This window comes from Limulus polyphemus, unplaced genomic scaffold (genome assembly GCF_000517525.1).
Source record: "Limulus polyphemus unplaced genomic scaffold, Limulus_polyphemus-2.1.2 Scaffold6634, whole genome shotgun sequence".
NCBI classification, from domain to species: Eukaryota; Metazoa; Arthropoda; class Merostomata; order Xiphosura; family Limulidae; genus Limulus; species Limulus polyphemus.
In genome coordinates, this window is record NW_013672244.1 from 33,171 (window position 1) to 45,373 (window position 12,203).

At 33.7% G+C, this 12,203-nt stretch overlaps 1 protein-coding gene across 1 annotated transcript in view; it reads left to right on the forward strand.

The window, feature by feature from the left end:
- The window catches only part of LOC111089565, a gene marked incomplete at its 3' end in the record, with an annotated part of 36,963 nt that extends 25,725 nt beyond the window's left edge, over positions 1-11,238 (forward strand). Inside the window, exon 4 of the mRNA XM_022402321.1 lies at positions 11,124-11,238. Within this exon, the coding sequence (XP_022258029.1) occupies positions 11,124-11,238 (115 nt within the window). The remainder of the gene's footprint in view (positions 1-11,123) is intronic.
- Between the last annotated feature and the right edge of the window lie 965 nt (positions 11,239-12,203).

Consider the following 12,203-nt stretch of genomic DNA (forward strand, 5'->3'; position numbering starts at 1 on the left):
ATTTGCTAAGATATTGCTCATGTACTGAATCAAACATGGTGGCCCCTTGCCCACCTCTTTTCATTTTTTGAAATGTTCCCTTATATACACTTATTTCTATATATGACATATGAATAACCAATCCAAAGCCGATAATGTCCCCCTCATGTTTGTTTTCAGCCATTTTGACATGTTATTGTGTTAATCTCATTCTTTTCACACAAGATGTCAAGGGGATAAGGTAAGTCTTTAGTGAGCTCAAACTTTCATATTTCTTTTAGACCCAAATACAGCTTTTTTTACTACGCCTGGTAAATTATAGTGGAATTTTATGGTATTGATGTAGTAATTTATGATTTTGTTTTGTTATGTAATATATAAATATATAAAAAATCTAAAAAAAGTTCTTTTTACATCCTCCACGTGGTAAATTTCATTAGGCTTAGCAACCAATGACAAGCAGCAAACGAGTACAAGGGTCATAACTAGAAGAGTTAATTCTTTGCTTTACTTTTTATTTACTGTTCTATGTCTTAAGAAAAATAAGTTTAAGAACTTATTTGTAAACAGTATTAATGTATATACATATATAATGTATGATAATTGAAATGTGACTGTATTTTACAAAATACTAGTCTACTAAAACACAGCCAAGACAGGTCATTTTGTAAAGACTAAAGGTCAGGTTTATATTATTGGATATGGTATAATGAGTGCATGTGCTTCGCTTCATTATAACTTCTGTATTGTTAGCCAGGCATGGCTGGAATGTCAGTATAATAAATATATATAATGTATAATGTTATGAGATTTAAGCTATTTAGACAAGAAATTTGTGTTTTCGTGTTATAATTTGTGTTTATTCTAGAATAAAAGAGGCATAATTTATATTTATTTCCTAATTTTTTATAGTGGTTGTGAGATCAGTCAAATCCACTGAACACGTACAGAGATTAATCACTGAAAATAACAGATAAAATATAGTTTTTCTTAAGAAATGTTTGATAACTATTAGGATATTATAAAGATTTTGCAGGTGAAATTTCAAAATTTTCTTATGCATAAAAGTATTTTTAATCTTAAAACAAAAATTACTTTGCGTGATAGATAGGCAATATGTGAAAATAAAAAAAGGCATGAGAGAAACATTGCTTTACAAACATTATGACTTAATAAAAAAATTAGATATTTTGCATATGTAATGTTTACTGATAATGTGCCAAATTTCATTAACGTTCATTTCTAATTTAAATGTTATAGCATGAAAACTATAACAAGCACAAAATGGTTACGAGGTCATCACATTGACCAACCCCGTATTGAAAGCACTGACAATTTGTAAGGTATGATAGGTGCAAGGAATAGGTTTTATTTGAGAACCCAGGACTAGCATATACTTTTAATAAACCTGAAGCTAGTAGTGATAATGTGCAATTTGTTTGTATTGAAAGCACTGACAATTTGTAAGATATGATAGGTGCAAGGAATAGGTTTTATTTGAGAACCCAGGACTAGCATACACTTTTAATAAACCTGAAGCTAGTAGTGATAATGTGCAATTTGTTTGTAGAGTTTGCAGTATGGAGAAGAAATTAGAGCTATCTTAAGTAAAGTAGAGTTGACAGATAAATAAAAGTGTAAAATGTGGGCAATGGCTGCAGGATTTCAAGAGGAACTTAAGCTTTTGCATGTAAAGGTTACAGTCTATTGGCATTTCAGTCCCCCTGATGGATTTGCAGTGCAGGAGTCTAGGGTGTGGTTCCATATGGGGGACACTGCAGATAGCCCAATGTTACTTTGCTCTAATAAAACAAACTTACCTGACTAAATGTTTGTTCCAATCAGTTGTAATCAACAAAGTCTTTAAATGAAAAACAAAAAGGAAGCCACTTTGTGATAACTTGCCTTTGATTTGTTTTCTTCAGTTGGTTCATTGAGAGTGTGATGTTTTGGGTCTTTCCCCAGTTGCTTTTGAGCTTGCACTGTACTTGATGGCTGAAAGGTTTGGGAATGAGTATTTAGTTTTCTCTCCATCCATGGACATTGTGCTTCATGCAGAGAGGTTTACTTCTCAGTTACGTGAAGGGAAAGTTATGTCTTATCTGACATGGTTGTCAGTACTTCATGATTTAGCCTACCACTGCCAGGTGAAAGCATATTCCAACTATCAAATAATACATCTACTCCTTGAATTTAGGGGTTCTAAAGCAGAATCTTTAGTTAATCTGAATAGATCAATATCCCCTGGTAGGACAGGGTAAGTCTACAGACTTACAACTCTAAAATCCAACATTTTGGTTTCATTACACTGCACTTTGTTGGAAGACTCTCAGAATCACCAACTTCATTGATAATTAGCTAGAACCATTTTTAGCATACACATTGGTTTAATTGTTGGCTTCTACATACATTCCTGTTGTCACTGGTGTCTCGAATTTCATCAACTCCTACAGGGGGTCAGAGTTCCTATTCGAGGGTCCTAAACCCCGACATCAGCCCTTTAGTACGTTGGTACCTAGAATAGAGTCTGTCTATATCCAAGGGTTCTGCGGCTTGGTCTATTAGCTGCCAGCAGCATTGATAATTATTGTATGCCTTCGGCATCTGTTGGGGCTCAGCTTTGAGAATTTCTGGATGTGTGGTAACCTTAACCATGGATCTGGAGCACTATAGGTCCTTGAGTCAGGATTAGTCATTCAGTTCACATCTTCACCACTATTATTTACCCAACCTGTAGGGTTTCTGTCTCCTGCAAATCCTTGGTATTTGAAACATAGTTCTAAGGATAACAGAATTTGGTTGGTCTGGTGGTAGTGAAAGGGTCATACTAGTTCTTCCATGATTTTATTCCCGTCAGTTGTTGGGCCTATGAAGACAGGAGATTGGTGTACAGTCATCAATCTTTCTCATCTATATCAATGTTTAGATTCTCTAAGATTCACAAGTTACTCATTCCTCAATTTGAGTTGACATTTTTTACTGAGATTGTGGATTTCCAAGTTCATTTTAGGTGGCTCCTATCTGCACATTGTCATAGTGGTGGTATCCAACCACTATCAGTGTTTTTTATGCACAAGGATCAGATACTGCAGTTCAAGGTTTTTACCTTTAAAATAATATCAGCTTCACATGGGTTCTGCTGATTTGTACAAGTTTTTTCTTGTCACCTCTATTCCATAGCACTGTGCACATACAATTCCATAGATGACTGGCTACTGCTCTCACAATATTGTCAATTGTCAGAACATCACACCCTGATTCTACTTTCAGAAACAACGAAAGCAGGCCTCATTCTCAAAGCTGAGACATCTATTCTTGCTCCAGTTGATTATGTTATCAGTCTGGGTATTTTTTTTCATCACATCTCTCATTCAGGCTCAGCTGACTCCCATCTGGCTCCACACTATGGAACGGGAAACCTAACTCTAATTCACCTTTCCTTCTACCACTGCACAGATGGTTCTTTTTCTTCTGGTAATGTGGGCATCACTCAAATCCCTCATGCCTTTGGAATGAGAGCACAGGAGATATTTTTAATGGTCTTTATGTGACAAAGGGATCATAAACATCGATTTACTGGATTCCCCAGTTTCCTTAGTCAGGATCATTCTTCGATCTGGAGGGTTTGTTAAGTCAGTTGGGACACTACTAAGATATTGGTTCCTCTGCTGCCACCTCTTCCAGAGTTCCATCTCTTCATGAATACCTCTCTTCAGGGATGGGATGCGTATACCAACGGTTGGGAATTCCAGGGTCTACGCATGGACGATGAGGCTTCCCTACACTATATTTTAGTCCTTCTTGCTCTTCAAAAAGCAATGCGTCATGGTTTGGGATTATTAAGGGGAAAATTGTCAGGCTTCACACTGACAATTCCTTGGTGGTGTCTTGTGCTTCTCCGATGAGAAGAGACACTTTTTTTAGGTCCTGCTTTGTATGAAGTGTGTTCCGCTATGGCAGGTTTTCCTGGGTGAAAGTGCTTTGTTACATCAACATTAATTAGTCTCTGATTAAATTTTCTTTCTGTTTCTCTAATGTAAAATTCACCACAACTGTAGGGAACAATGCAAACTACATATGTTAGGTTTTTGGGATCACCAGGTTGTATAACTCTTGCAAGGTTATTTCAAAGACTTTTGCCAGATTTGAACCAAACTCTGATATTTTAATTCTTACAGTTTTTCCTTATTTTGTAGTTTAAAGTTGATACAAAAGTAATTAAAGGTTCTTCTGAGGTTGGTCAGTGAGAAGATATTAGGCTTTTGAGACTGTTTAATGAAGTGCTTAAGATAACCATTAGCTTGAAACATAAAGGTAATGAGACAGATTTCTTGTTTTAAACTTTGGGAGGGCTCAGTGATTTTCTCTGCTCTAATATGGAAATTTGTAATGGATTTGTAATTATGGTACTGAAAGATGTGATCTGGTTTTCTGTAAATGTCTGTGGATAGATATTGTTCAGGAATAGGTGTTAGGTTGTCTTTAAATGGCAGTTGACAGTGAGAGTTTAGGTGTTGGGGAAAATTATCAATACACATAGTATTTCAAGGATTATGGCTTCAGTTTTGCTGATTCTGTTGTTTTTGATACAAATTTATACATGATTGGTTAAAGGAGGAACCCATGGCTAGGCACTGGTAATTTTGTAAAAGCAGCCTTTAAGTTCAAAATACATGGTATTAAAGCAGTAGGAGGCAAGTTTCACAATGGAATACAGTGAGGTTGGCTCTTAAGTTTAATCAAGGGTCTGTTTCTTATCATTTTCTGATAAATGTGAGTGTATCAGGAGCCAGTATATTAGGAAACATATTGATAACATCAAAACTTATAAGAATATATTCAGCTTGACTAGAAATGTATCGAGTTATGATACAAATGTTGTGGAGTATGTCTTGAAAATTGCTTGTCTTTCTGAGGGGATTTATGCAGGGACAAAGCAGCCAGCATGTTGGTGGTAATGTGCTTCTACTTCACTTTTAATTGGTGTAAATGGAACATCTGGCTTATGTAACTTGGACAGGTTATATAGTTGTGGAGGTCTGCATTTACCAATTGATTATAGGTTAAAAACATGTGGCTTAATTTTCTTTAGAAGTCTTATGGTTTTATTTTTCAAGATCATCTAGAGCATCCTGTTGAACTTTCTAATATTTCCATCTTCAAGTATGAGTTTTAACTTTCATCATAGTAAATATGATTTAATATCACATATCGGTTGCCTTTGTCAGCTGGTGAGATGGTGATGTTGGGATATTTATTTCAAGGACTTCATAGCTGTTGTCTCTTTACTTGTGTCTTCAAGTCATGTGTTGTATAGATAAGGATTCTTAACTATTGAGCTTCATTCAGGGCTAGAACTTGTTCAGTCATCTCTATAGGAGCAATGAAATAAAGTGTAGGTGTTTGATGAATGGTTGAGATAAAGTTAAGTCTTAGGGAAATGATGCACTCATCAGTTTTGTTAAGCTGCCTGTGGGCAAGATTATTCATGTGAATCTTTTGGTTCTGGCTAGTTTCTGTTTCTTGTAATTAAATGATCCAGTTTACCATAGTGTGTACTTCTTATGTTTGAAACCAGAGGGCTATGCTCCTCTTTTATTATTTCTTTTTTCATTAAGTATAGCCAAGTGAAGAACACAGCACAGAGCCCAAAGCATTATCTGAAAATCAAGAAAAATTGAAGTCCATAGTAAACTTGGTCAACATGTTTATCATTCAAAAGATAGCTTACATACACATGAAAATTGTATGATATAGGAGTTAATCAAAAGTCACAATTATATGAAAGTCAAAGTATGTATTGTAGCTTTTACCATATTTTACCTTAAAATATATGATTATTCTTTGTTGTTACAATAGGTTCTGGCATTATAGAAACATCTTAATTTTTCTTGAGATAATTAATTTCATTATGTCAGTATTGTTAAAACATTTTTAGTATAATATTGTAATTTTAGGCCACTGTTGCTTAGTTGGCTGCTCAACATCATTTCTTAGTTATGTAAGTATGGAGTAAGATATAATAATTATTAGTTTTATGCCACTGTTGCTTAGTTGGCTGTTCAACATCATTCCTTAGTTACGTCAATTATTAGTTTTATGTAGCTGATGTCAGTTGGCTTGAGTAATTGGAGCATACTGTTTAAGATGGATAAATAGGATATTACACTGTCTGTTTACTCTAAGTAGATACTGGACCGTAACATTCATTCAAACTTTTCTAATGACTAATATCTCGTGACATGGTTAATAAATTTAACACTCAAATCTCTACACAGTTATAGTCATCAGAATTGTTTTTCTGTATTATTTCTGTTGAATCCTGCAAAAATATGTACCTTGAACCTGTATAGTTTAATGAGGTACAGATTATAGGATCTGTTGCCGTAAACTGAAATTTAAACTATGAACAAGATGGCATATTTTTGTCAGACAAATGTTTTGAATATTTTTCTTTACATTTTGTATATACCTATCAGCAGCTGATATAACAACAGCTCTGTGTAGAATAAGTTCATTATATCTTAACTGTTGGCCTTGCCTTCTTTAACCAGCTGCTGCTAAATAAAAAATTACTTGTTCACATCATTTACAAAACAAATTAAGAATTAAACTTCTGCCTTTATTATTTTTTAGGTCCCATAAAATACAGATGAATCTCCATTTTTAATAATTCTCATTCTTATATTAATTTTGTTAGATTTTATGTAGTTTTTGAATTAATTGTAGAAAATTGAGATAGATTAATTTGGTCCATCATGATCATCACAGTTATATTTTATATTTTAGTTTGTGAACTGTAGAAGAAGACTTGTTTACTGAGAGTGTTGCTACATCTAGTCATGGGCTATCAAGACACATGGTAGTGTGTCTTGCAGCCAACACAACCTGCAGGACACACACTGTGTTATTAACAGGAGTGATAGTTTAGCAATTTTCCACTTTCTGTAACTCATGCTGTAGTAATCCAAACTATCACATATTTTCAGTAGATGTGCACTACTGGACCCTTACTTCACATACCAAATTTCAAGGCAATCCATTAAGAAATACATGAGATATAAAATATTCTATTTTGATTGAAGTTCTTCCTTTTTTTTTTTGCACCAAAAGTACAGAAATTTTATTTGATAGAAAAATGTACTTAGCTATTATAGTTTTTATTTCAAATTTGGTACACTTATAGGTCATGATAACGTACAATTAGGTGTCAAGTTTGGTCTAAATATAAGCCACATGTGCAAAGTTATTCAACAAAAATAGCTCTGTCTTGACCAAAAGTTTTGCACTCACCTACACAAACAATCACAAGAGCTGTTGGTCTAAGCTTTTTACTACAGCTTCACCTAAGAGTAAAAGTGGATCATTTTTTATTTTTTGGATTTCAGGTTAAAGATTGTTGATTGAGAGCAGCAGATCTATAGGTTGAAAGCAAGTGCAAATAATTAAGTATTGGTTAAGCCAGCAAACTAGATTAGCAGTTCTTTGCTCAAGTTTTCAAAAGAATCATATGGGTGGACGTTTATTATTCATTGCCAGCTTTTAAGCACAAATTTGCTAAATTTTATGAAGTTCTCATTATATTAAAGAGCATTTAGTGTCACGTGATATTAGCTTAAGCAATCACAGTAAATAATGATGCTTGATACAGCTGTACCACAAGTAAAGTACATGACAAGAAAATGTTAACCTAGTTTTCGTGGCATTACTCTAAAGGAAGTTATTAACACTGTTTTAGAGAGGAAAAACTATCACAATCTGGTTGGTTATGTAAAGTATACGTCTGTTCCAAATAATAGGGTTGCAATCCTAAAGCTAATATTGGTTACTATCTGGTGTCACTTTCTTATTTGCTGTGGTTTTTTGGTGTGTATTGACAAAAATTCATGATATGTAATCAAAAACACCTTGGGTGTGAAAAAGAAAAGGTGGCCAAAATAAGACTGAGCATGTGATTTAAAGGAATGAAATCAAAATTGGCAGCTAAGGTATTTTTTTATTAGATTCAATGTTACTTGACACCCCCTCCATGATTTAACTAATTGCAAGGCTATTTTTGAGGACACACAAGATCAGTTTACGAAAAAGCATAAAATCATTTAGTTTCACTAAGGATTTCAACAATTTCTAGTTCAAATTTCATTTTGTATAATTACTTGTTATTTTGTTGTGGTTTTAAATTTTAGGTATGATATGATGGATTTTCATTAAGGTTTTACACTTTTTAACTTTTATTGATTTATAATTGAAACAGTCATTATACATGTTTTATCATGTCAAATTAATGAGCTTATCTTACATAACAAAACATAAGTTAGTAACATGTAACTTTTGTAGATTGTCACAACAGAAACAGTTCTACAAGGAAGACAGTAATAAGTTTTGGGGTGTATGTTTGTGCTATTGTGGATTATTTGACAAAGTCTTTGAAATGAAAAATGGAGAACAGGTGCATATATTGCTTTGAAAATTTCACATATGAAGAAATACACCACAATAAATCCCTGATCATTGTAAGTTTGACAATAAGTTGGCTTCTCACAGTGTGTTGTAAGAAAGCACAATCATGTCAAACATTGTTGTCTCACCACTTAAGAATCTGCATTTCAGTAAATCATTAAAAAATTTATTCCATTCTTCACCACCTATTTTTACAACATTGTGTTTATTGAAATTCTCAAAAACAATAATGAAAATGATTGTTTATGTCTGAACACTTAAGGTACACCCAGTGTGTGTTTTTGCATATACATAACCTATAAGCATTGCGAGTCTACTAGTTTTCATTGGATTTCTCATTCTTTTTATGTTAAGCCATACTTTAGCATGTACTGTTTTACTTTGTGCAACATCAACTTTCACTTCAGACTGAACAACATGGTGAAGTACTGTAGTGTTGAGACAATAAACAGAATAATCTGATTCCACCAGCATATCTTCTACACAATACTCTTTAGGTATGAGCTGAGATCCACTGCTTAAAGGAGAAAACCAACAATAGTCACATATTCTTTTGTAACAGTAGAATGCACAGGGTGGTTGGTTATACTGCATCTACAACAACATCTAGTATTAAGGACATTTCTCCTTCAGTGACAACTTTGATTAATGTGGTTCATTTTAGCAGTTTCAGTATCCAATTAGTCAGCATCAAGTCTCCTTCTATGCACAAAATGATGATTCACATGTTTCAGAGAGATTTTTTAATGCAAAATAATATGCCCATATTAACAAGTAAGTAATTAAAATATATGTAATTATCATTTTTAAAAATGAAATGCATATATTTGAAATTAAATATACAAATAAGAGTAACCTTGTCTTGTTTTAAATAACAGCTTAAGTTTATCTCAGGAACTCTATCAGTAAATACCCGTATGAATTTACTGTTGGTTATGCACTATTACCTGTAGTATAAAAGTCAGAGAAAACATAGTTAAATATATATTTCATGGCAGTGATATTTTATTCAAGTTAGAAATCATTGGCTATGAACAGTGAAATGAGTTAATAGTTTGTAGTAGAATTTTTTCATTAAACCGTGAAAAATAATATATCACATTTTCTGTTGTATTTATTTCAGTAGAAAGTTATGTATATGTGGGACATTTATTGCATTCACAGTATTTGTATATTTTGGCAAACAACAAACACAATTCTTTACATTTTGAATACTTAACTATATTTCAACAGGATAAATATGCTTTGGACATGTATATTGTGGTCATTAACATATGGATACAAATGTTTGAAATTAGTTTTATCTGTGAAAAACACTGTAAAGTAAATTTTCCATTCATATATTTTTTCCACAAGGGGTAAATTTCATGTCTGTCTTTAAAAAAAAAAGTGCTGAGATAGTATTGTTAGAATAACTTCTCCCTTTGACAAGGCTTGAAAACTTGTGCATGCAGAAGAGATGGGATTAAGTAACAATTGTAGTCTCTTAAGATACAGGACAACTAAGCCATCTGAAAGTTTCTATTATTTCATCTGTATGGTGTTGTTTTGGTTATCTTTCACTTGCTTGTACCGAGTAAGGGACAACCCAAACTTCATACACATTTCTAATTTTTATGACCACTCTGATTCGGATCATCTTCTATTCCTGTTTTGGGCTCTATGATGTTATGTTGCATGCACTGAAGAGTTTTAGGGTTCACATCATCATTTGTTTATCCATTGGGATCTAATGGTGTCACGTGACTTATCCCTTATCACTTTGACAGGTTGGGTTCATCAGTTGGTTTGTATTGCTTACTCTGGGCTTCGTTGGAGAAGCAAAGACTTCTTTAGGTCTCATCTCATCAAGTTTGCCATATCTCGATGTCACTGGCAGCTTGGTTGCATCACCCACTGGAGAAGATTGTACAGGGTGGTATTTGGACCACGTCTAATACATTTATATCTCATTATTTACAAGATTTGGTGGTTGCCTTCGCCATGGCTATTCTCCATGCCCTGACTAAATTATGAGAGAGGTGAGAAGAGCATAACTGTTCCAGAAATAGTGCGGACCCCTCTAGTGTACTATTACTATATCTCATTTTTGCACATCCTCTTTTCTATGCAGATGCTTTCTGTGTGGACTTTGCCCTCACCAGCATCTCCACCTTGTCTGTGTGGGATTCTACCTACAGTGTGAGAAGAGGTGTGTGTTTCAAAAGTTAACATTTTCCTATACCAAAAATGTATTCCTGATAATACTTACATCCTCTCACACTCTCCCACCCTTCCTCCCCATGATGGCCAATGTTCGAGTCTGTTAATTTGGACAGTCTTAAAAAAAAGGAAACAAGAAGTAATAATGGGGAGCTTACTTACAAATCTGAGATAGAGAGTGCATTGACGAAGGTGGAGAGAATCACAAGATTAAACATGCTATGGACAATATTGTAGGCTGTAAGGCTGGAGCAAGCAACGTAAGATTCATACTACTGCTTAGATGGGCAGATAAGAGTAACTTTTGTCGAGATAAAGGTGTAGTGTAAGGAGAGGTAAGTATTATTGGAATTACATTTTTGGTATAGGAAAATGTTAACTTTTGCAAAGAACATAAATTAACTAAACTTATTCTTTCATTCTTATGATTTTAGAACTTAATGCATATGTGTGAGCTGGAATATTATTACACTTATTCACAGTTATCAAAAGCAGTCTGGGACCATTTTGTAAATAGTAGACAGACAGATGATATGTACAGAAGAAAGATGGATCTTAGGCATGCTATTATGAGTATTCTGCAAAATAAATTTCCATGTAAGTACAAACTTATACATTTCTCCTTACTGTACCTATTTATTATATATTTGTAAAGCAATTATGTTCAGCTTTTTTGTAAAGTATATATAGTATTTGTATAACATTGATTTATCATGAGAATACCTTACTGTTTTTGTGTTACAGTATTACATTAGTAGACACTAACTAACCTTTTGTGTTTTATCAACAAACTTTTGGATACGCTTTCTAATTATTTGTTCAGCACTTAAGTTTGAAATATAATTTTCTTTTTCATAACCTACAAGTAAATTGATGATTCTAAACTTCTGAAAATGAAGCTGTTCTTGTAATCCTTATTACCTCCACCACCAAATGTGATGGAAGTTATTTTTTCATCCTGTGTGTGTGTGTGTGTGTTTCTCAGCAAAATTTCTCAAAACTAATTGAATGGATTTGGATGAAATTTGGTATGCATTTTGACTATGATCCAGCTTAGAAGTGATTAGTTTTTGGAGGGTTAAGGTCACAGCATGGTCAAAAAATCCAAAACTATCTACATATTAATAAGGAGACAGATTTTTCACACCATTTTTGCTCTATAACTCAGTCAAAAATCTTGGTGGACATAAGTAGAATATTATTCCTAATTGTCCTGCCAAAAATGGTCCATGTTTGTTTCATATGTTTTGAGGGCCGAGTATTTGGCACAGTCAAAGAAGGGAAAATGAAACAGTAGAGGAGAGGGAAGCTCGGCAGGATGAAGATAGAGGGAAATGGGTGCACTGATTTCGATGAAACTTTTTTTCTTTGTTCTATACATGCGTGAGAAGGTTATAAGCAACTTGGATTTTTGGAATTCACCTTAGGGCTCCACCCCACGGGTCTTCAAAGTTCCAATGTTATTCTTATGGACATTTTTTTTTAATTTTAAAGTAACAGTAAATACAATGTAAAATTTTCAAAACAATGTCTATTATCTCTATGTTGGAAAGAAAACAACT